The 25,032-nt window shown below is 44.2% G+C and overlaps 1 protein-coding gene across 9 annotated transcripts in view; it reads left to right on the top strand.

The window, feature by feature from the left end:
- KSR2 (kinase suppressor of ras 2) overlaps nucleotides 1–24,267 on the top strand; it is a 481,762-nt gene extending 457,495 nt beyond the window's left edge. For 6 of the 9 annotated variants that reach the window (XM_056537052.1, XM_056536998.1, XM_056537026.1 and 3 more), the window contains exons 18-21: nucleotides 14,201–14,332; nucleotides 14,410–14,539; nucleotides 15,166–15,299; nucleotides 18,467–24,266. In XM_056537052.1, coding sequence (XP_056393027.1) covers nucleotides 14,201–14,332; nucleotides 14,410–14,539; nucleotides 15,166–15,299; nucleotides 18,467–18,473 — 403 coding nt within the window. In that variant the 3' untranslated portion in view covers nucleotides 18,474–24,266. Of the gene's footprint in view, nucleotides 1–14,200; nucleotides 14,333–14,409; nucleotides 14,540–15,165; nucleotides 15,304–18,466 lie in introns of those variants that run through there. The other 3 variants (XM_056537068.1, XM_056537007.1, XM_056537017.1) reach the window with 3 other exon arrangements.
- The last annotated feature ends 765 nt before the right edge of the window (nucleotides 24,268–25,032 follow it).

Here is a 25,032-nt window from a genome sequence, read left to right as displayed (position 1 = left end):
TAAAGGTTCGCTGTTAGTTAATATGTCTGAGTTGGTGAAACTGCTATTAGCAGCTGTAAAGTTTGTGCGTTATTATGTGGGAGATCCTTTCTTCTATGCCTTTTATGATGAACGTTTCATTGTAGCATAACTTGCAATTAAAACACAGCAAAAAATTATGTTGAGCAATTATTTTTCTTATGATGTGTCAGGATGAGATGCACAGTCAGGAAATGAGGACACCTGGCACAGTCTACTGTGGGCTTTCTACACTGCCTCGCTGTGGTTTGAAAGGCTTGGGATGCATTAAACATCAGTTCCAACAATGGAAAAAAAACCTTCTAATTATACACTTCAAGGTTATCTTCATACACCCAGCTTTGTTGTTATTTGGTCTTAGGGCAGGCGGCCTGTGGAGGTTGATAGCCTCTTGCAAACACATCTAAATACAACTTATATGATATTGTGGCTATGACAACCCACAAATGGCACTTTAGAATCATTCCCATCCCACAGTCCATTGCAGTGCAGCAAGCACTCCAAATATTCTTCATCATACAACTTGTTCGTACTTTACTACAATCCTTTACGAAAACTGCATCTAAATTATATAAAGCCATTCTTGCATCATTTTACTAATACCTCCCCCTATACACCCAAGCCTTCTGCGAGCATTTCCTGCTGCTCTATGACATTGTCTGCCTACTTTAAAGGGGTATTCCGGGTTTATACATCTTATCCCCTAGCCAAAGGATAGGGGAAAAGATGTATGATCGCAGGGGTCCTGCCTCTGGGGACCCCCGCAATCTAGGTGCAGCCCCTGGAATTCCATGCCAGGCACTGCTTCCGAGATGGGGGCGTGATGTCACGGTCACGCCCCTAGTGATGTCACGCCACACTCCCTCCATTCATGTCTATGGGAGGGGGCGTGACGGCCATCACGCGCCCTCCCATAGACATGAATGGAGGGGGTGTGGTGTGATATCATTAGGGGCGTGACTGTGACATCACGTCCCTGTCTGGGAAGCAGTGCCTGGCACAGAATGCAGGGGGCTGCACCGAGATCGCGGGGGGTCTCCAGCCTCAGGACCCTTGCGATCATACATCTTATCCCCTATCCTTTCCATAGGGGATAAGATGTATGAACCCGGAATACCCCTTTAAGTCCTCAGAAGTGATTACCGATAAATCCCTTTCCTCGGAGATTAGGACTGTATCAGATATTCTGCTATTGGGAAAAAATGGACTTGAAGTGAATTTTCTTTCCAGTTGCTGCTGTTTGGCTTTCTTGTATGCCTGCAAACGTAAATTGGCGCAAACTGTAGCTCAACTCTATGTTGGCTCAGAGCTGATATAGATTTCAGTGGGGGCACAGGCCTCAGATGCACCAGGATTTATGTAGAGGCATGCACCCTACAGAAATCCATAGCATCCATGCAATAGCAAGGGATTTTATAAGACCGGCATGTGAGACTTCAATACATCCTCCAGGCTTTAAACAGATTTGCTGTCATAAAGTTTACATTTCTTTATGATTTTTATAGTTACAAATCTTGACTTTTGAAGGTGCATATAGATTACATTGATCATGCCTCTTCTTGCACTTCATCATAGTACTTTTGCGCCCCTTTATGTGCCTGATGTTAAACCTGCCATATTGTCAACAAATAGGGCAAAAAGGGCAATAAAAATTTACTAATATTTAGCATTTTTACATTTTCGGTTGAAGTCCTCCTTAAAGGGGTATTCACATTTGAACATTTAAGGACAGGCCATAAATGTTAGACAGATGTGAGTCCAAGACAGATCAAGGTCTAGGATCCACATCTATCTTAAGATCTAGGGCCATCCACCCCCCTTTGGCCTCCATGTGGCCTCAAGTGTTGGTCAGTAAACTGAACGAGATGTTTTACAATGGGAATTATATTCACGGCATGGCACCACTAGACTCCCTTAACTTGGGAGTTACAGCACAGCATAGTTTGTAATGTTACACCATATGTGCAACTTTCATTATTGTCTGTGGAGGTTACTTCTGGGGTGAGACTCTCTGAATATACCTTACATGTCCAGATGGGAATTACCCTAAAAAAAATGGTGTAACAAGTCATTACATAATATAATGTTATGGTCAGATATGATTTGGAAATAATTATTATGCCAAGAATACCTCTGTATTAAAGGGGCACTCCCCTAGAAAACCTTTTTTTTTTTTTTAAATCAACTGGTGCCAGAAAGTTAAACAGATTTGTAAATTCCTTCTATTTAAAAATCTTAATCCTTCCATTACTTATCAGCTGCTGCATGCTCCATAGGAAGTGATTTTCTATTTGAATTTCCTTTCTGTCTGACGACAGTGCTCTCTACTGACACCTCTGTCTGGGTCAGGAACTGTACAGAGCAGAATAGGTTTGCTATGGGGATTTGCTCCTGCTCTGGACAGTTCCTGACATGGACAGAGGTGTCAGCAGAGAGCACTGTGGTCAGACAGAAAGGAATTTCAAAAAGAAAAGAACTTTCTGTGGCGCATACAACAGCTGATAAGTACTGGAAGGATTAAGATAGAAGTCATTTACAAATCTGTTTAACTTTCTAGCACCAGTTGATTAAAATAAAAATATTTTTTTTCCAGCGGAGTACCTCTTTAAACTATCACCTTACCAGACAACCCCTTGTCGCCTGTGGCCTGCTTACTCTGATTTTTACTGGGGGTAGATCTGGTCAGTTGTACATTATGTAGTACAAGGCTATGTTCACACCATGAATATGTCATACATTTGAGGTATATGTTTTTTTTTACTGCATACTAGAAAAAAAAACATCCAACAGACGTCATGGTGTAACTGAAGGGCTACAATTATATCTTATTGCCATTGGCTTCTCTTAATAATAAAAACAATATACATCTTCTGGATACTGTGTTTTACAGGGCAGTAAGGCATTTTACATTGTGCTTTATTGTCCTGTGTACTGGTCTGAATGAGTACTGTATTATTATTATTTCTACAATATAGGTCAGTGGCAACAAGATCCAGCAGTATACATCACTCACCAAAGAGAGATGCCAAATGAGTATTTCTATAGGTTTTAGGCACAATGGAATAGTATTGACTTGTGTACTTCATAGTAGTGTCTTTCATGACGGTTTGCCTCGGTAAGCAGACCGCTAATTATTATTTTTTTTCTTTGTTCAGACTTAGATAGGTTATGTTTATAAAACCTTTGTAACTGTTTGTTTATATGAAAAATTTCGACAGCTACGTCTGTCCCTATTGCTTTACATTGTAATAACTTTTTGAACTTGCTAATAAAAACTATTGAAAGTAAGATCCAGCAGTATAGGCATTCTGTTCTAGTAGTATATGTTTTTTTGCACTATGTCTCAATTGTATGGCATAAATGTGGTGTATGCCTAGCTTTACATGGTTGCCATTCAGATGAGTTGCTGTCCTTGTAGTCCACAGATAGCCTAAGCTTCCCAGAGGATGATAGGTTTGTTGTACATGTTCAGTGTTCTGTTCACACTGTTCCAAGCATGTTTAAAGGGGTACTCCCCAGGCTTTGGTACTAAATGTTCCGAATGCTGTTTTCGCTCTGCAGGGGTCGACCACACCCCTTTTCAAGACCACGCCCCCTCAATACAAGTCTATGGGAGGGGCGTGGTGGCTGTCACGCCCCCTCCCATTGACCTCCATTGAGGGGGCATGGCCATAACGTAACAAGGGGCATGGCCAACCCCCGCAGTGCGAAAACAGCATTTTGGAACATTTAGTTCTGAACGCTGGCCAGTGAAGTACTCCATTTAAAGGGTTACTCCGCTACACAGCATCCAGAACATAGAGTTCACACAGAGTTCCAAACGCTGTGTGAGAGCTTCCCTGTTTACGGCCGCCCCCTCGTGACATCACGCCCCGTCATGTGACGTCATGTCCCGCCCCCTCAATGCAAGCATTCGAAACTCAATGAACCGGTGCTGGGGAGCGGAGTAACCCTTTAAATGAGATTGACTATTTCCACCAGTGAAGCTCTGACTGTCATGGAACCCTGGTAGGGAAACATTACTGCTGATGATAAACATTATCTGATTTCAGTGACCAAAACAGTGCTTCTGTTTTATTCATATTTCGGTAAATAAGCATTACGTACAGTACCTTTGAGATGTATCCTTTATTAACCTTTGGTAGGCTTTGTAATGCCTTTGTTAGATTGCAATTCATGCTGGACATTTGTTTGCTAACAAACATTTCATTTTTCTCTTTGCAGTGTAGGTGGTGCTTTGTTTTTCTTCAAACCATTTTATTTACTAGTTATTTCATTTGATAAAAGTATTCTCATCAGGCTTTCTGTAATTATGGTTTTTCCAGTGGGCAATTTGTGGGGTTATTTGTTGTCTTGTGGTTTTTATTGTGAAATGTATACTCTAATTTCGCTTTAATGTCATCAGAATGCTTTCTCATTTATAAGAGCTGTTCTATAAACTACTGCCATGCTTTGCATATTACATTGAATACAAAGAGAACAAGTAGAGCATTGTGACCTAACTAATAATAAGTCCCTTAGATGGACATACTACTCTCAGAGCTAGAGATAACAGCAGGGGAGAGGGTGGGTTACATACCAGTTCAAAGTATAGACTAGGGGGGAAAGACACAGGCTGGAGAGCAGATATAAATCAGTCTACAAGGGAGGATCATACAGTGCCTTGTATTCACCCCCTTGACTTTTTTGTATTTTGGTGCCTCACAACCTGGAATTAAAGGGGTACTCCGGTGGATTTTTTTTTTTTAAATCAACCAGTGCCAGAAAGTAAAACAGATTTGTAAATTACTTCTATTAAAAAATCTTAATCCTACCAGCACATATTAGCTGGTAGGATTAAGTAACACAGTTCTCTCTGCTGACATCATGACCACAGTGCTATTTGCTGACATCTCTGTCCATTTTAGGAACTGTCCAGAGCAGGTGTCAGCAGAGAGCACTGTGGTCGGGATTCACATGCGAGTGCATCCCGCAATGCGAATCCCAGCCCCGCAGTGGGGACATGAGCAAAGAGCGCTCACGGGCGGCGTGTCCGGCCGGAGCGCAGACGTTACAACTTGTACTTCTCGACAACATTGCCCCTTACTTGTTTGGAAAGTTCCTTGGTCTTCATGGCAGTGTTTGGTTACTGATGCCTTTTGCTTAGGTGTTTCAGCCTCTGGGGCCTTTCAAAAAAGGTGTGTATATGTAATGACAGATCATGTGACACTTAGAATGCACACAGGTAGACATCATTTCACTAATTATGCGACTTCTAAAGGTAATTGGTTGCACCAGAGCTTTTTATGGGCTTCCTAACAAAGGGGATGAATACAATTTTCTGTTTTCTATTTCTAAACAATAGTTTTATTGATATATTTTTATTATTTAGACTATTGTGTTCTGATCCATCACATAAAATTCAGGATAACAAAACATTGAACTTAAAGGAGTACTCCGGCGCTTAGACATCGTATCCCCTATCCAAAGCTGTCACGCCCCCTCCCATAGGCTTGCATTGAGGGGGGCGGAGCGTGACGTCGCATGGGGCGGAGCCTTGACGTCACAACGCTCCGGCCCCGTGATCGACAGTAAACAGACCCAGAGTGAACACGCTCCGGGGACTGATTTTAAACGGGGTGCGGCGTGCAAGATCACGGGGGTCCCCAGCGGCGGCACCCCCACGATCAGGCATCTTAACCCCTATCCTTTGGATAGTGGATAAGATGTATAAGTGCCGGAGTACCCCTTTAAGGCTGTAATGTACCAAAATACGAAAAAAATCAAGGGGGGTGAATACTTTTTCAAGGCACTGTGTAGCCTTGGTAGAAGTAAAGAAATAAAGCAGAGCTCACACAGCACACTGTAGAAGCAAAAGTAAACTAAATATTTAATAAAGAATAATAAGCATAACTCAAGAATAGGAATGGTTTCCAAGGGTGTTCCCTAGTATTTAAAGCTTAAGAAACCAAATTTTACATAAATTTAGTTTTACATTTAAAGTGTACCTGTCATAGTGCAAAAAAAAGAAAAAAAGTTATATGTTACTCAGGACCCAATCCTGATCATGTGCATATAATTTTTATGTGTCTCGGACTTATATATCCAAAGATATAAGCATTTATCTGCCGGTGAGTTACTTTTTCATTGTGCAGGCTGGAGGGGGCGTGTCAGTCTGTCTCCCTCACAGGAGCAAGTCTGGGCAGTCAGCCAATCAGTACTCTCTACTCTGTAACCTTTCCTCTCTGGTTTTATGCTGTGTCATGTTACACAGAGAAAGATACTTGGAGCTTGCCTGCAGTAATCAGAAGACATTATGGTGAATTCATAACAGGATAAAATTTATAAATATAACAATAGATCTTTATAAAATTAGTGCAAGGATTTTTTAGATAAAAGTACAGCATTTTTATGAATACGTGTTCTATCTGTTTTATCTTCTCCTAGTAAAGCTGGATGCTAATCAGCATAGCTGTCACTATGTGTGTCATTCATCTTTCACAGACTCCTGAATGTCTGATCAACTTCTTTGTCATTCAGGAGTCCGAGAAAGCTTTGACTATTTCAGCATGCTGGGAGTTGTAGTTTAGTAAAAACTGAAGCTGCAATGTTTGTAAATAACTGTGTTAGAGCAGTGTTGCCTCCAGCTATTTTTAAACTACAGCTCCCAGCATGTCCACACATCCTTTATCTGTAGTTTTGCATACACAATAGAAATCTCCTATACTGGATACCGGTATGCTTTACGGCCGGTATCCAGTATGCTGTAAAATCTAGACTAGTCTGTCTGGCTAAAAGACAGGCGACCCCTAGTGGTGGCTATTTAGAGCTTGAATTTCAGGTGAAAATGTAAATTTTTTTTAACAGGTGTATATTGTGAAATGTCATATTATAATGAGTCCTGCAATATATGAAAAGTTTTAACAATGACAGTGCCTCTTTAACTGATTTAGGTTATATGGTGCTATATTTAAAGTGCCAAAGGATAGGGGATAAGATGTCTGATCTCCAGCGTGACACCCTAGTCATTCAGTACACAGAGCGATATCCACTCTTTGCCAGATGACAGGTGACCACAGCCTTCACATACCCTCCATTCATGTCTATGGGAGGAGGCATGACAGCTATGTACTAGCTGTCATGCCCTCTCCCATAGACATTTATGACGGGCGACCACAGCCGTCACGCCCCCTCCGTTCATGTCTTTGGGAAAAGGCATGACAGTTATGTACATGCCCCCTCCCATAGATATGAATGGAAGGGGGCATGGCCTGACTTCACGAACACGGAAGCTCCAAGCTTCCGTGTTCAGAACGCCCTGATGCCCTCCTGGAGATTGCGCGGGCATTACCCCTACCATACTGGTTAAAAAGTATTTGCATATTTACCTTGAATAAAACTGTGTAGAACACCCCCATGTCACCAAAAAAAAAAAAATAAATAATAATAATATATATAGATATATATATATATATATATATATATGCATTTGCCACTAGTGTAGATAACTGGGAAAACTGACCAGAATGTAGTCGTATGTATGGACATTTATCAACGGGTTTAGTCAGGTTTTCTTTACTATAATTGTCGCAAAATTGTCGCAACTGCGACTACGCGATTTTTCGTGCAACATTTTGACTGGAAAGCGAGAAAAGCAAGTTTTCCAAAAATTAACTACATAGTAATAATTTTAAAATGGACTACGGGTAGTCAGGTATTGTTACGCCGAGCGCTCCGGGTCCCCGCTCCTCCCCGGAGCGCTCGCTACACTCTCCTCACTGCAGCGCTCCGGTCAGATCCACTGACCCGGGGCGCTGCGATACCGCCTCCAGCCGGGATGCGATTCGTGATGCGGGTAGCGCCCGCTCGCGATGCGCACCCCGGCTCCCGTACCTGACTCGCTCTCCGTCAGTCCTGTCCCGGCGCGCGCGGCCCCGCTCCCTAGGGCGCGCGCGCACCGGGTCTTTGCGATTTAAAGGGCCACTGCGCCGCTGATTGGCGCAGTGGTTCCAATTAGTGTTATCACCTGTGCACTTCCCTATATCACCTCACTTCCCCTGCACTTCCTTGCCGGATCTTGTTGCCATCGTGCCAGTGAAAGCGTTTCCTTGTGTGTTCCTAGCCTGTGTTCCAGACCTCCTGCCGTTGCCCCTGACTACGATCCTTGCTGCCTGCCCCGACCTTCTGCTACGTCCGACCTTGCTTCTGTCTACTCCCTTGTACCGCGCCTATCTTCAGCAGCCAGAGAGGTTGAGCCGTTGCTAGTGGATACGACCTGGTCACTACCGCCGCAGCAAGACCATCCCGCTTTGCGGCGGGCTCTGGTGAAAACCAGTAGTGACTTAGAACCGATCCACTAGCACGGTCCACGCCAATCCCTCTCTGGCACAGAGGATCCACTACCTGCCAGCCGGCATCGTGACAGTAGATCCGGCCATGGATCCCGCTGAAGTTCCTCTGCCAGTTGTCGCTGACCTCACCACGGTGGTCGCCCAGCAGTCACAACAGATAGCGCAACAAGGCCAACAGCTGTCTCAACTGACCGTTATGCTACAGCAGTTACTACCACAGCTTCAGCAATCATCTCCTCCGCCAGCTCCTGCACCTCCTCCGCAGCGAGTGGCCGCTTCTGGACTACGACTATCCTTGCCGGATAAATTTGATGGGGACTCTAAGTTTTGCCGTGGCTTTCTTTCCCAATGTTCACTGCACTTGGAGATGATGTCGGACCAGTTTCCCACTGAAAGGTCTAAGGTGGCTTTCGTAGTCAGCCTTCTGTCTGGAAAAGCCCTGTCTTGGGCCACACCGCTCTGGGACCGCAATGACCCCGTCACTGCCTCTGTACACTCCTTCTTCTCGGAAATTCGAAGTGTCTTTGAGGAACCTGCCCGAGCCTCTTCTGCTGAGACTGCCCTGTTGAACCTGGTCCAGGGTAATTCTTCCGTTGGCGAGTATGCCGTACAATTCCGTACTCTTGCTTCAGAATTATCCTGGAATAATGAGGCCCTCTGCGCGACCTTTAAAAAAGGCCTATCCAGCAACATTAAAGATGTTCTGGCCGCACGAGAAATCCCTGCTAATCTACATGAACTCATTCACCTAGCCACTCGCATTGACATGCGTTTTTCCGAAAGGCGTCAGGAGCTCCGCCAGGATATGGACTCTGTTCGCACGAGGCGTTTCTTCTCCCCGGCTCCTCTCTCCTCTGGTCCCCTGCAATCTGTTCCTGTGCCTCCCGCCGTGGAGGCTATGCAGGTCGACCGGTCTCGCCTGACACCTCAAGAGAGGACACGACGCCGCATGGAGAATCTCTGCCTGTACTGTGCTAGTACCGAACACTTCCTGAAGGATTGTCCTATCCGTCCTCCCCGCCTGGAAAGACGTACGCTGACTCCGCACAAAGGTGAGACAGTCCTTGATGTCTACTCTGCTTCTCCACGTCTTACTGTGCCTGTGCGGATATCTGCCTCTGCCTTCTCCTTCTCTACTATGGCCTTCTTGGACTCCGGATCTGCAGGAAATTTTATTTTGGCCTCTCTCGTCAACAGGTTCAACATCCCGGTGACCAGTCTCGCCAGACCCCTCTACATCAATTGTGTAAACAATGAAAGATTGGACTGTACCATACGTTTCCGCACGGAGCCCCTTCTAATGTGCATCGGATCTCATCACGAGAGGATTGAACTTTTGGTCCTCCCCAATTGCACTTCTGAAATTCTCCTTGGACTTCCCTGGCTTCAACTTCATTCCCCAACCCTGGATTGGTCCACTGGGGAGATCAAGAGTTGGGGGCCCTCTTGTTCCAAGGACTGCCTAAAACCGGTTCCCAGTAACCCTTGCCGTGACTCTGTGGTTCCTCCTGTAACCGGTCTCCCTAAGGCCTATATGGACTTTGCGGATGTTTTTTGCAAAAAACAAGCTGAGACTCTACCTCCTCACAGGCCTTATGATTGTCCTATCGACCTCCTCCCGGGCACTACTCCACCCCGGGGCAGAATTTATCCTCTGTCCGCTCCAGAGACTCTTGCCATGTCTGAATACGTCCAGGAAAATTTAAAAAAGGGCTCTATCCGTAAATCCTCCTCTCCTGCCGGAGCCGGATTTTTCTTTGTGTCCAAAAAAGATGGCTCTCTACGTCCTTGCATTGACTACCGCGGTCTTAATAAAATCACGGTTAAGAACCGCTACCCCCTACCCCTCATCTCTGAACTTTTTGATCGCCTCCAAGGTGCCCACATCTTTACCAAACTGGACTTAAGAGGTGCTTATAATCTCATCCGCATCAGAGAGGGGGATGAATGGAAAACGGCATTTAACACCAGAGATGGACACTTTGAGTATCTGGTCATGCCCTTTGGCCTGTGCAACGCCCCTGCCGTCTTCCAAGACTTTGTTAATGAAATTTTTCGTGATCTCTTATACTCCTGTGTTGTTGTATATCTGGACGATATCCTGATTTTTTCTGCCAATCTAGAAGAACACCGCCAGCATGTCCGTATGGTTCTTCAGAGACTTCGTGACAATCAACTCTATGCCAAAATAGAGAAATGTCTGTTTGAATGCCAATCTCTTCCTTTCCTAGGATACTTGGTCTCTGGCCAGGGACTACAAATGGATCCAGACAAACTCTCTGCCGTCTTAGATTGGCCACGCCCCTCCGGACTCCGTGCTATCCAACGTTTTTTGGGGTTCGCCAATTATTACAGGCAATTTATTCCACATTTTTCTACCGTTGTGGCTCCTATCGTGGCTTTAACCAAAAAAAAATGCCGATCCCAAGTCTTGGCCTCCTCAAGCGGAAGACGCCTTTAAACGGCTCAAGTCTGCCTTTTCTTCGGCTCCCGTGCTCTCCAGACCTGACCCATCTAAACCCTTCCTATTGGAGGTTGATGCCTCCTCAGTGGGAGCTGGAGCTGTCCTTCTACAAAAAAATTCTTCCGGGCATGCTGTTACTTGTGGTTTTTTTTCTAGGACCTTCTCTCCGGCGGAGAGGAACTACTCCATCGGGGATCGAGAGCTTCTAGCCATTAAATTAGCACTTGAGGAATGGAGGCATCTGCTGGAGGGATCAAGATTTCCAGTTATTATTTACACCGATCATAAGAACCTCTCCTACCTCCAGTCTGCCCAATGGCTGAATCCTCGCCAGGCCAGGTGGTCTCTGTTCTTTGCCCGATTTAATTTTGAAATTCACTTTCGGCCTGCCGATAAGAACATTAGGGCCGATGCTCTCTCTCGTTCCTCAGATGCTTCTGAAGTTGAACTCTCTCCGCAACACATCATTCCTCCTGACTGCCTGATTTCCACTTCTCCAGCCTCCATCAGGCAAACTCCTCCAGGAAAGACCTTTGTTTCTCCACGCCAACGCCTCGGAATCCTCAAATGGGGTCACTCCTCCCATCTCGCAGGTCATGCGGGCATCAAGAAATCTGTGCAACTCATCTCTCGCTTCTATTGGTGGCCGACTCTAGAGACGGATGTGGTGGACTTTGTGCGAGCCTGCACTATCTGTGCCCGGGATAAGACTCCTCGCCAGAAGCCCGCTGGTTTTCTTCATCCTCTGCCTGTCCCCGAACAGCCTTGGTCTCTGATTGGTATGGATTTTATTACTGACTTACCCCCTTCCCGTGGCAACACTGTTATTTGGGTGGTCGTTGATCGATTCTCCAAAATGGCACATTTCATCCCTCTTCCTGGTCTTCCTTCAGCGCCTCAGTTGGCTAAACAATTTTTTGTACACATTTTTCGTCTTCACGGGTTGCCTACGCAGATCGTCTCGGATAGAGGCGTCCAATTCGTGTCTAAATTCTGGAGGGCTCTCTGTAAACAACTCAAGATTAAATTAAATTTTTCTTCTGCATATCATCCTCAATCCAATGGACAAGTAGAAAGAATTAACCAGGTCTTGGGTGATTATTTACGACATTTTGTTTCCTCCCGCCAGGATGACTGGGCAGATCTTCTACCTTGGGCCGAATTCTCGTATAATTTCAGAGTCTCTGAATCTTCCTCCAAATCCCCATTTTTCGTGGTGTACGGCCGTCACCCTCTTCCCCCCCTCCCTACCCCGTTGCCCTCTGGTCTGCCCGCTGTGGATGAAATTTCTCGTAATCTTTCCATCATATGGAGAGAGACCCAAAATTCTCTCTTACAGGCTTCATCACGCATGAAGAAGTTCGCGGATAAGAAAAGAAGAGCTCCTCCCATTTTTTCCCCTGGAGACAAGGTATGGCTCTCCGCTAAATATGTCCGCTTCCGTGTCCCTAGCTATAAGTTGGGACCACGCTATCTTGGTCCTTTCAAAATTTTGTGCCAGATTAATCCTGTCTCTTACAAACTTCTTCTTCCTCCTTCTCTTCGTATTCCTAATGCCTTTCACGTTTCTCTTCTTAAACCACTTATCATTAACCGTTTCTCTCCCAAATCTGTTCCTCCCACTCCTGTTTCCGGCTCCTCGGACATCTTCTCCGTCAAAGAGATTTTGGCATCCAAAAAGGTCAGAGGGAAAACCTTTTTTTTAGTGGATTGGGAGGGTTGTGGTCCAGAAGAGAGATCCTGGGAACCTGAGGACAATATCCTAGACAAAAGTCTGCTCCTCAGGTTCTCAGGCTCTAAGAAGAGGGGGAGACCCAAGGGGGGGGGTACTGTTACGCCGAGCGCTCCGGGTCCCCGCTCCTCCCCGGAGCGCTCGCTACACTCTCCTCACTGCAGCGCTCCGGTCAGATCCACTGACCCGGGGCGCTGCGATACCGCCTCCAGCCGGGATGCGATTCGTGATGCGGGTAGCGCCCGCTCGCGATGCGCACCCCGGCTCCCGTACCTGACTCGCTCTCCGTCAGTCCTGTCCCGGCGCGCGCGGCCCCGCTCCCTAGGGCGCGCGCGCGCCGGGTCTTTGCGATTTAAAGGGCCACTGCGCCGCTGATTGGCGCAGTGGTTCCAATTAGTGTTATCACCTGTGCACTTCCCTATATCACCTCACTTCCCCTGCACTTCCTTGCCGGATCTTGTTGCCATCGTGCCAGTGAAAGCGTTTCCTTGTGTGTTCCTAGCCTGTGTTCCAGACCTCCTGCCGTTGCCCCTGACTACGATCCTTGCTGCCTGCCCCGACCTTCTGCTACGTCCGACCTTGCTTCTGTCTACTCCCTTGTACCGCGCCTATCTTCAGCAGCCAGAGAGGTTGAGCCGTTGCTAGTGGATACGACCTGGTCACTACCGCCGCAGCAAGACCATCCCGCTTTGCGGCGGGCTCTGGTGAAAACCAGTAGTGACTTAGAACCGATCCACTAGCACGGTCCACGCCAATCCCTCTCTGGCACAGAGGATCCACTACCTGCCAGCCGGCATCGTGACAGGTATTTATTAACTGCGACAGTCGCAACTGCGCAAAAAAAAGGCGCAACAGGGTTAAAAATTGACTAAATTTACTCCAGCTTAAACATGGAGCAGAAAAAGCTTCTACCAAAGTAAAAAAGGAAAAATTGCTTACGTGAAAGAAAATTATCAACAGGCTGAAACCAGTTGATAAATAAGTCACACATAAGCAAAAAAAAAGTAAGGAAAAAATTACTAAAAAAAAGAATACATAAGCAAACATTGATAAATGTCCCTCATAAAGTCCAAATTTATCAATTTTTAAGGCAATATATATTTGCGTGTCCTTACAAGTTGTGAAACAAAAATGCAAAACTGTGGAAATATTTTTTTTCTTGTCCACAACTCTGTGTAGTCTAATCCTGCAGTCATACTTCTTAACATCTGCCTCCTTACTTCTTGCTAACATATCTTTCAATTGTTATAAAAAAACTAACGATGAATGGAAAGGAGTAACACGACTGCAGGATCAGATGACAGAGTAACCATGAAGACATATAGGTCCGCATATAAGCTGTAGATAATGGTAGGATATTGTTAACTTTGCAAAGTTTTCGTTTTTTCTGCATTAAAACACATAACAATGGTTGGTGTACAGACCCTTTAGAAGGACCCTTCACCAAATTCTGCCTTTACAAAATGATTATACTGCAACCTTGTGCAAGCCTGTGGCCATAAGACTTCTCAGAGGCTTCTTACATCTTCTTGTTTGATAGCAGATGTTTCATTATTCCATTTATAACATTGGTTTATTGCCATGTTTAAATACATGGAATACATCTAATCTACGACACAAATATTTACATAGACTATTCTTTTCTGCATTGATCAGACGAGAAGACAAGCTGCGGATCCCTAATGGTTGGCTTTGTCATTTGGCTCCTGAAATAATACGGCAGCTGTCTCCTGACACGGAGGAGGATAAACTTCCATTCTCAAAGCACTCTGATGTATTTGCACTTGGGTAAGTAGAAATAATGAAATATTTTAGTGTAGTGGGAGAAACATTATACTTATGGTTTATTTATACTCTATTCACAGAACTATTTGGTATGAGTTGCATGCTCGAGAGTGGCCATTCAAAAGCCAAACCGCGGAGGCCATCATATGGCAAGTGGGAACCGGCATGAAGCCAAATCTTAGCCAAATTGGAATGGGAAAGGAGATATCAGTAAGTAAAACCCTAATCTAATAAGATGCATTGAACCTCCTGTAGTTATGTCCTGTGGCTCTGTAATTGTTGTTATTTATATAAAAAAAAAATTACTTTTTAGGTTGTACGTTCTGGCAGATTTAGATAACTAATCTTTAGCACACAATTTTGGCGCACAATAAACCAAAAGAAAAAAAAAAGAGAAAGATTGTACAAGCTTTTTCTAGATTGAGACAAGTGTCAAATTTAGAATATGCGCAAAAATAGTGAAACAAGTGAAAACGAACAGCATGTGCGTCGGGGGGGAAAAATGCATAGAGCTTACTCATAAAGTCAATCTGGGTCATTGTCTACACTGACAAAGGGAATAGAATTGAAGTGCAGGACAGGGCACAGGCATACCTATGTGTACAAGGCCCCTTCATTGTCTGATCAGCAGAGAGTCCTAGTGCTTAGATGCCTGTTGTCCTGGGAAACCCCTTTATAGTTAAAGTTTCCTGTTTAAGGTTTATGTGTATCAGATATCTTGTTTTTTTTTTATCCCAAGTATGTTTGAAGTATCTTACTACAAATGACGTTTGTACATTCCTTTTTTAATGCTATTCTAATTAAGTATAAAAACAATGTATTAATTATGTTCATAGGACATTTTGCTTTTCTGCTGGGCCTATGATCAGGAAGAAAGGCCAACTTTCACCAAACTGATGGAGATGCTGGAAAAACTGCCAAAGCGGAACAGACGCCTCTCTCATCCAGGTCACTTTTGGAAGTCAGCTGAGTAAGTATACATAATTTTAGATTTTATATATTTTTTTATAATTAGTTTTAATTGCTAATTCACACACATTAACTGCCACACAGTCTTTTAATGGCTAATGGTATGATGTTGGCTGTCAGGCATACTGGTAGCTTGGCATGGCACAGAAGGTGGCACAGAAGGAGACTGGCAGGACGTGGCAGATGACAGTAGGTCAGGGCAGGTAACACAGGTGCAGGGTAGTTAAGGTAGCAAGGAACAGGTACACAGTAACAGAGACACGGGACTTTCACAATGGCAATAGACAACCAAAGATCCGGTAGGGAACCAAGGGAGGAGCTGATATTTAAGGACCAGTGTGCAGGTGTAGACACCTGACTAAATGAGCACTGGCCCTTTAAGAGTGAGGGCTCCGGCGCGCGCGCCCTAGGAGGTGAATCCCAGCCCCGCCGGCAGTAGGGACATGACAGAACGCTCATGGCCAGGGTGCCTGGCCGGAGCACGGATGTTGCAGTTCCCCCTCTCTTTTGGTCTCCCCCTCTTCTTTGGACCTCAAATAGTTCCCTACTACATAAGACCAAGGGGTTTCTGGAATTGGCAAAGCCTGTAAGGGACAAGCAGGCTTCTGTCGTGGAGTCTTCTGCCTTCTAAGGTGACCAACTGGCAAAGAAGAATGTCCCCGATTCAAGACTTTACGTCTGAGTTTAACAGGCACAGAAGATAACACAGGGGGAACAAGACAGTGATCTTGGCAAAATTGTCCCCAACCAGTGATTTCACCAGTTTTCCAGTTGAGTTGTGGAGAATGATGTTGAAACCAAGGAAGACCAAGGAGAAGCTCCGAATTACAATGTGGTAGACATAGAACTCAATTTTTTCCTAATGCTAATTTCCTACTTGCATGTCGAGGGGTTTTGTGCGAAATTTCACCTTACAGTTCAGATTTTGTCCATTAATAGAAGAGATGTAGAAGGGCTTGGCAAGATGAGACACAGGAAGACGGTGTTTATGGACCTGGGAGGCACCAATGAAGTTACCAGCGGAACCGGAGTCCAAAAGAGCAGAACCGCTGAAAGATGTCTTGGCAGAGGAAAATTCTTGAACCGGGATGGTCAAGCGAGGAGAGGTAATATCAACATCTAGGGAAGTCATTTCTACTGGTCCAAGTCGAGAGCGTTCTCCCGGACGCGGAGGATGTATAGAACAGTCTTTGAGAAATTCTCATTGCGTCGATTCTTCCTGCTGCGTTAAGTGAAAACAGTCCACTTCCATAGGCTCTTCGGCAAGAGGCAAAATAGAGAGTAGAGGTGGATGTTGGAACACAGGTGCCAGACGAGATAATCGCCGTGTTCGGGCAGGTTCTTTTTCCAAAGGAAGTTCCTCGTGCCTCTCGGCAAAACGCACATCCATTCGAGTGGCTATATGGATAAGTTCGCTTAGGTTAGCCGGAGAATCCCGTGCAGCGAGAGCATCCTTGATTCTAGAGGAAAGTCCTTTTTTAAAGGTAGCACACAAGGCCTCGTTGTTCCAAGGAAGTTCAGAGGCAAGAGTGCGGAACTGAACCGCATAGTCGCCAACAGAGGAGTTCCCTTGGCAGAGGTTCAGTAGAGCCATCTTGGCAGAGGAGGCTTGCGCAGGTTCTTCAAATCCATTGCGGAATTCTGCAAGGAAGGCTGACAGGTTCAAGGAGACCAGATCTCTACACAGCTTGCAATCTCCGTCATACTTTGAAGGCAAGGACAAACAAAGCTTGGTCCCGGAGGAAGCTGCAGACACAGGAGGAGGCTCAGGAACAGGTGGCTGCTGCTGTTGTTGCTGCTGAGCGGCAAGGAGCTGTTCCACCATGGCTGAAAGCTGATTCAGTTGTTGCGCCTGATGGGCTAACTGCTGTGAATGCTGAACCACGATGGTGGAAAGATCCAAGACATCTTGCAAAAGCACCCCAGCGGGATCCATGGCCAGATCTTACAGTAATGGGTCACGGCAGGTGGTGGATCCTGTTGCCCTGTGTGGAAGATGAAGTGAGCCATGCCAGGGAGTGGAGGTGCCGTTGGTTTTCACCAGAGCCCACCGCAAAGCGGGATGGTTTTGCTGCGGCAGGAAGTACCCAGGTCGCTAATCCTGGCACGACTCGTCCACACAGGTAGCTGGGAGGTGGTGTGGCACAGAAGGAGACTGGCAGGATGTGGCAAGATGGCAGAAGGTCAGGGCATGTAACACAGGTGCAGGGTAGGTAAGGTAGCAAGGAACAGGTACACGGTAACAGGAACACAGGACTTTCTCTACGGCACTAGGCAACCAAAGATCTGGCAGGAAAACAAGGGAGGAGCTGATATTTAAGGACCAGGGTGCAGGTGTAGACACTTGACTAAATGAGCACTGGCCCTTTAAGAGTGAGAGCTCCGGTGTGTGTGCCCCTTGGAGGCGGGGGCACGCGCACGGGGCTGCGAGGACAGGGAGGTGAGTGATGGGCTGGGATTCGGATGCCGGCGCTTCCCGCGAAGCAAATCACAGCCCCGCCGGAAGCGAGGACATGACAGAGCGCTCACGACCAGCGTGTCTGGCCAGAGCGTAGATGTTACATAGCTGTAGTTTTGCAACAGCTGGAGAGCAACAGGTTTGAGCATTGAGCGTGCAATTAATCAGTATATATCTGTTGTAAGGATATGTTCACATAATGATAACTCGCAGCAGGTTTCACTACCATTCTCTTGAATGGGTCTGCCAGCAATCTTCAAATCGGCCACTATCGCAGATTTTCTGCAGACCCCATGAAGTGAATGGTAACTTGCATCAGATTTCACTATGCCATAAAAGTTTAACAATGTATGAACATACCCTAAGGCTGGGCTCTTATATAGGGGCAACTATACATCTGAAAGTGTACTAGCATGCAAGTCATTGCAAATGGGAATAATCTACAAACAGTTTAATTGTTAAATACCACGTTATACTGCTGTTTTGATGCTATACTGTATCCATTGCCCAAAAAATTCCTGTAATTGACGTCAGAAAACCGCACAGCTTCCCAAATATACTGGATGTACCTTCTGCATATCTGTCCATAGTCCAGTATATTAATTATTTTAAGTTAAGGGTATTAAAATGGTGTATACACCAAGTTGATTATTATTGCTCTGTTATAAATATATAATGCATAGTTTTCCATGATCTTTTTTCTTTTCTAGGCTGTGACAAATATCTTGTGTGGTACATTGGCATCTTGGTTCCCCCTTTTCTAAATCTGCCTTCTCCCTGTCCCAATCACTACTGTTCTCCTCCTCAAGCTTTGGAAAATCTGAAGGTGGAAGAACCTGTAGGAAAGACAGTGAAGATCGCGCACAGGTGGAGCCTTGCACTCTTGAGTGAGAACAAGCCATGGGCTGTCCCATCTTTTTTAGCTCACCCGTAGGTGGGATTGTTTAAAAGGGAAATTCTAACCTCCTCAGAGACTGGAGTGCTAGAAACAATATTTGAAGATATGTTTTTTGGCCAGAGCTGTTAACATTCTTGATGGTCATTCTATGCGCTGTATTGATTTGTGAGGGGCAGTTGTGCACATACCTCTAAACTGACCCTGAATATGCACCTCCAATATGCTAGAAACCGCTGCAGAACACTGTGAAATTGCAGTACTGTGGCCTTCTCTAGCAGTCAATGTAGATGGGGGAAAATTTTTGAATTTACCTACAATAAATTGTCTCATGTTTGTCCTACACACTCTAAGCAAGGCAAACGAAACACCAATTTTATTTTTTTAAGATGTTTTTGATGATTGAAACTGATTGGGAAATTTGAAGATCCTCTACAGTTTTACACATCTGACTGATTGATATGAGATTGTACATTAGTGACTGAGTTGGTTGAAAGATGTCCCTTATTTGTGTCTAGTTTGTATTCTTTGTTAGGTTACTGGCAGCATGCTGCTTTTCCCGTGCAGTACAGGGGGCATGTTCACAAGGCAAATACCCTTCCAATTCTGTATACAACAACACTGTGGGGTCTGACCTCTTATTTTAATGACATTGTAGCCAAATTTGACCCAACCATGAAAAGGTCTGACCTCTTATTTTTAGGATATTGTAGCCAAATTTTACCCAACCATGAAAACCAAGCTGATGGTGGTCTGTCAGAGAAAAGCAGATCATTTCAGATTGATCCATATCATCCATTGTGTTTTTTCCCTTTACTTTTAATGACTGAGCCATGTTTATACTTTGTATTGACTTCTACCAAATGTGACATAATTCAAGTTGTGAAAGTTCACAAGGCATATTTTATAAGGGTTGCATAATTTGACACAAAAAAATAACCTCTTAATAGTTCATATTACTTAAAAGGGTAGTCCGCCCCTAGATATCTTATCCCCTATCCAAAGGATAGGGCATAAGATGTCTAATCGCGGGGGTCCCACCCCTGGGGAACCCCACGATCTCGGCTGTGGCACCCCAGAAATCTGGTGCACGGATCGAACTTGCCAGATGGCTGGCGATGTGAGGCAGAGGCTCGTGACGTCACGGCCGCGCCCAGCTCGTGACGCCACGGTCATTCCCCTTCAATGCAATTCTATGGGAGGGGGCGTGACATCCGCCACGCCCCCTCCCATAGGTTTGCATTGAGGGGGCATGGCCATGATGTCACGAGCCTCCGGCGCTGCACCCGACGCTCTAAACGAATGCCAGGTGCAGCAGGAATATCACGATCAGACATCTTATCCCCAAAGATGTCTAGGGTTGGAGTACCCCCTTAAAAACATAAGACATATTTCACAGGTTGTAAACAGAAAGTAATCATTATTATTATTGTTTAGTAAGTGGACTAGACAGTATCCTATTATTTCATACTCAACTAAACATTGGTGGGAGGGCCCTATTACATGGGGCAATTATCATCTGAACAGTTGACATCGCCCTGTGTAATAGGACCAAAGATCAACTGCTAGATGAGCAAACAAGCTTGTTCATTGGTTGATTTGGTCACTTTGACCCACTAATAAGTAATTGGCCAATGGCCGCACATCTCTCCATGCAACAAGGGATGTGTGGTCGGCGGCTGATAGCTCAAAGGTCTGCACAAGCGATCCAGATTCAAATGCATGTTCCCAGAGCTATATGGCAGCAGACAGCATGGCAGCACCGAGGTCCTGAGTTAGAATTGCATGGGCTGTATGTTCTCTCTCTGTTGGGATGGTTTTTCTTCCACACTTCTAATGCACACTCATTTCTTGGCTTCATATACCTGAGCCTCAGGAACTGATTTGAGTGATGACAATCTTTGGACTGCTCTTCAGAATATGTTGTTGCTAGGTAAGCATCAGGAAAATAAACTAAGAGCCATACTGTAGCTATGACAGTCAGGTAAGTTTAAATGGCTCCTCACCTCACATTTTCCCATTATGTTTGGGGTATATGTCACCATTCTGACAAAATGGGGTGATAACATCTACTGCAGCATATTGGCAGTTGCTCCATTCACAGGGCCCTCATGTATTCCCCATCAGTATTTTTACTTTGCAGGACAAAAAGGTACCGCAGACTATAAGTCATGCGAAGTAAACATACATGTGCAGGGAATTGCTAGTCACTAGTTGACAGCGATGTACAGTAAACCTGAAACGTTTGGGGCAATCGTGGTGTGAACATCCCCTTAGTTGGCTGAAACTACAGTAGAAGCTGTAGAAAGACACATTTTGATCTACTTGAAATATTGCAGGCTAACCCTTTCATTGCAACATGTGCCATGTAGTACTTTTATAACATTTCGGTATAACTGTTACTTTCAACTTATTAGACCAAGTTCATATCGATTTAGGTTTTGGTCACACAGTGTTTTTTCAGGTGTATTTGATTATAAAAAAATACATCTGTAAAATCTCCGAAATTTTATGTCCGTATTTTCAAAATTAATCTTCTCTATGTAATTCTATGGGAAAGTAGTTGTCTGTGCGCACAGTATATAAAAAAGTAGTTATAGTTTTTCCATCCGTGTAATTAAGTGACACATTTTGTGTAATAAAATATGCTATCTTTTAATTTTAGAAATTTTTATTTTGTAATAAAACAGTGACAAACATTCATGTACCAGAGCAATCAGTACAATAACACAACAAGGAGCCTCTCAGTTAGAGGCAAAAACAATTGGTGAACAAGAACCGTAGTACAAGTGGCTGTATACAAATACGAAAATGGAGAGTTCCGCATCTAGAGATGTGGGCTGCACGACACATAAAATGACACTGCAGTACCACTCGGCAACGGAACTCAGGTCACACAATGAGAAAACAGTGACAACAATAGGAACCATTATGCCTATAGAAGGTACGGCAGTCTGAGGGGCTGATAGTAACCGGCTGTAACGTACGGAAAGAGATAAAGAAAAGGAAAGGCGAAGGAGTAGAGAGAGAATGAAAAAAAAATGAAGAGAAAGAGATCAAGGTGAGATTACGAGGTATAATGAGGACTATGAATCCATATATCCCATTGTTTGAGAAACTTACTTTCAGCGAACGCATGCTCATAAGCGCAAGTAAAATATGCTATCTTGAAAAAACACTGTGTGACTTAAGCCTAGAGTTTTTGTTTGGAGGATTGAGAAGATTACTATATAGTGTGTGTAGCCTTATAATGCAGCCATAACTACGGCTCAAATTTTTGAAGAACCTAATTTCTTAAAGGGGTTATTAAGAATAGAAAAACAAAGCTAATTTCTTTCAAAAACAGCTTCACGTCTGTCTCCAGGTTGGGTGTGGTTTAACAACTTGGCCCCATTGGAACTGAGCTGTAGAACCACACCCAACCTGGAGACAGAAAGAGAGCTTTGTTTTTCTATTCCTGGATAACCCCTTTAACTTTAAAGATCAGTATAACATGAGCAAACAGAATGCAGTTTAGGTATCTTATTAAAGACAAATAAAAAGGGACCCAAAGTTAAAAGTAAAGAGAGCCTGATAGAGTCTTTAGGTGCATTGTGACTTGAGATATTTAAGTAAAAAAAAGATAAGTGAAGATTAAAGGACTTGGATCATATCTAAGTGTAGAGCTAGACCCTTCTGTAGGTATGGAAATACAAAATGATCTCCTGAAAACCATTCCTAGCCAGAGAAATAGGACACATCCTCACAGGGATAAAAATGCTAATATGTTTTTTACTGTATTCTGTCACAATTCTTAAAACAATCCATTTATATCATGCCAGCTGCTTATATTAGGAGAAGAAAAACAAAAAAAGAATAAAGAAAAAGACAAAAAGGACATAAAAGTAAACAACAAAGCATTAAATACAGAGAAATATGGAGAACACTGATACACAGAACAAGCTCAACGTACAGTGATACATCTGTAGTCAGAGTTTGATAGACTTTACATTTCAGTACCGTAATTATTCTATATCAATGTGTAAAACAGACCTAGGCAATGAGATTGAATGCTGTCTCATCCCTCCAGATTACGCCCTTATCATTTGTGTTCATGCCCATTAATAACATTTTAAAATAACAGGTCAAATGTACCCTAGGCATATGCCCAGCTCGTCTCTGGGAATTATGGTTTTAGGGGTTTATGTAACAATTATTATTAGGCAACATTTACCATTCTATCTGCCAATATAACCTAGTTTCTAGCTAGGTTTGTACCTGTTTTGTTAGGAAATTGTTGGAAAAAAGGCAAAAAAACATTGTCACCTTATTATATGAAATGTAAACAGATAGGAGGATTTATGAAACTGCTTAACTTGAACAACTATAACAAGATGCTAAATATACTTAAATAGGCACTGTCCGACACAAAAACTTTTTATATGTTGTACTTCTTGGCAAAACATTAGTGTTTCTAATATGCTTAATGAGAAAATTGTATTTCCTTTTTATAGAAATCATGGCTTTTAAAAAACACCACTGGGGGACCACATACCATCCAGAACATAATCCTGTCTGGCTGCAGCATCATCTTTATCCAAGCTGAAGCACAGGCAGGGACAAACTCCAGGAAGTGAGGGTGGGACTAGCACTCCTAGGTGCTCACTCCTGTCCTATCAAGCTGCAGCATAAAAACAGAAAGGAGGGGGTTACGAATCAGCCTTCAGTGATTGGAAGAAGGGACCCATCACTCAGAAAGGAAGTTAAGTAATGCAGAGTGAGGGACATGCCCCCTTAAAAGCACAGAATGCCAAATTAAGGGAGCAAGAGAAAGTAGGCATTTGTGAGAGAAATATAGGTGCCAGACATAGACAAATCCTTTAGGGTTATATAATGAAGTAAACATTTCCAATGCTGGATAACCCCTTTGAGCTTTATCTACATAGAACATAAAGTCTGTTTACATTCATGAGATACCAAAAGAATATCACCAAAATGATCAAAGCCACAAAAGTACAAAAAAAAAAAAAAAAAGTATTTAAAATACATTGCCATTGACATACAATAAAGGTCTAATATTTAAAGCTGCAAAAATATAAATACAACTTGCCCAATCTATTGTAAATTTCGGTATTAGAGTTCAGTTGTAGTTTCACCTTTACACTTGCTCACCAGTGAGGTCACACCAAGTTCCAGTAGTATAGTTTAATTGGCACAAGATAGATACTTAGATTTATATGGAAGTAGACATTTGGCAGACATGACTTTTTTCAAAAGTTTGCAAAATATATGTTTGTTGTATAGACAAATACAACAAAACCAAAGATTTTACACATTTTACACCTCTTGGATTCTTTCCCAAGTTTTTATTAAGGTTTATATTATGTTGTACTGTTTTTTGGTGCTTGGGATCAGTATGAAGCCTGCTATAGATAGAAGTACCGTATTCATTGGGGTATACCACGCATCGGCCTATAACACGCACCCTCATTTTACCAATGATATTTGGGTAAAAAAAGTTTTTTACCCAAATATCCTTGGTAAAATGAGGGTGCGTGTGTGTGCATGTGTATACCCCGATACACTGTTTCTGACCCTGCAGAAGCCTCCAGGAAAGGCAGGGGGAGAGAGGCCATCGCTGCCCGCTTCTCTCCCCCTGCCTTTCCTGGGGTCTAGAGCCCTGCTGCCGCCGCTTCTCTCCCCCTGGCTATCGGCGCCGCTGCCCCATTGCCTCCCCCCATCCCCGTTTGTATAATTACCTGTTGCCGGCGTTGTGTCCGCGCTGCTTCTGGCTCCGGTGCCGGTCTCCTGCATCGTTGCTATGCGCGGCACGGCGTAATGACGAGTGACGTCTTCAATGAGACGTCACTCGTCATTACGCCGCGCCACACATAGCGACGATGCAGGAGACCGGCACCGGAGCCAGAAACAGCGCGGACCCGACCCCGGCAACAGGTAATTATACAACCGGGGATGGGGGGAGGCAATGGGGCAGCGGTGCTGGCAGTCTCTGGACGCCAGGATAGGCAGGGGCAGAGAAGCCGGCAGTGACGGCAGGTCTCTGGACCTGCAAAAGCCGCTGCAGTTCATTGATTTAAAGCGCCCGCTTTAGGCTAAAAATTTTAGCCTAAAAAATGCGTGTTATATGCCGATAAATACGGTAAAGTGTAAACTATGATGCTGTATAAACATTTTTGTTACAACAGTATCATGGATATATGTAGGTTAACTGAAGACATCACATTGATATTTTATTTTTGCGCCATACAAACCTTCGGTTTGCCCGAGCGGAGCACTTTACTAATGGAACTAGTTATATGTGGAGGCTTGGACTAAGGACTCATTGGAAATTTTGGCCTTAAAGGGGTACTCTGGCCCTAAGACATCTTATCCCACAATTTC

Source organism: Hyla sarda, chromosome 1 (assembly GCF_029499605.1).
Source record: "Hyla sarda isolate aHylSar1 chromosome 1, aHylSar1.hap1, whole genome shotgun sequence".
In the NCBI taxonomy this organism is placed as follows: Eukaryota; Metazoa; Chordata; class Amphibia; order Anura; family Hylidae; genus Hyla; species Hyla sarda.
Note: the sequence above shows the minus strand (reverse complement) of the source record. Positions and strands in the feature narration are given on the sequence as shown.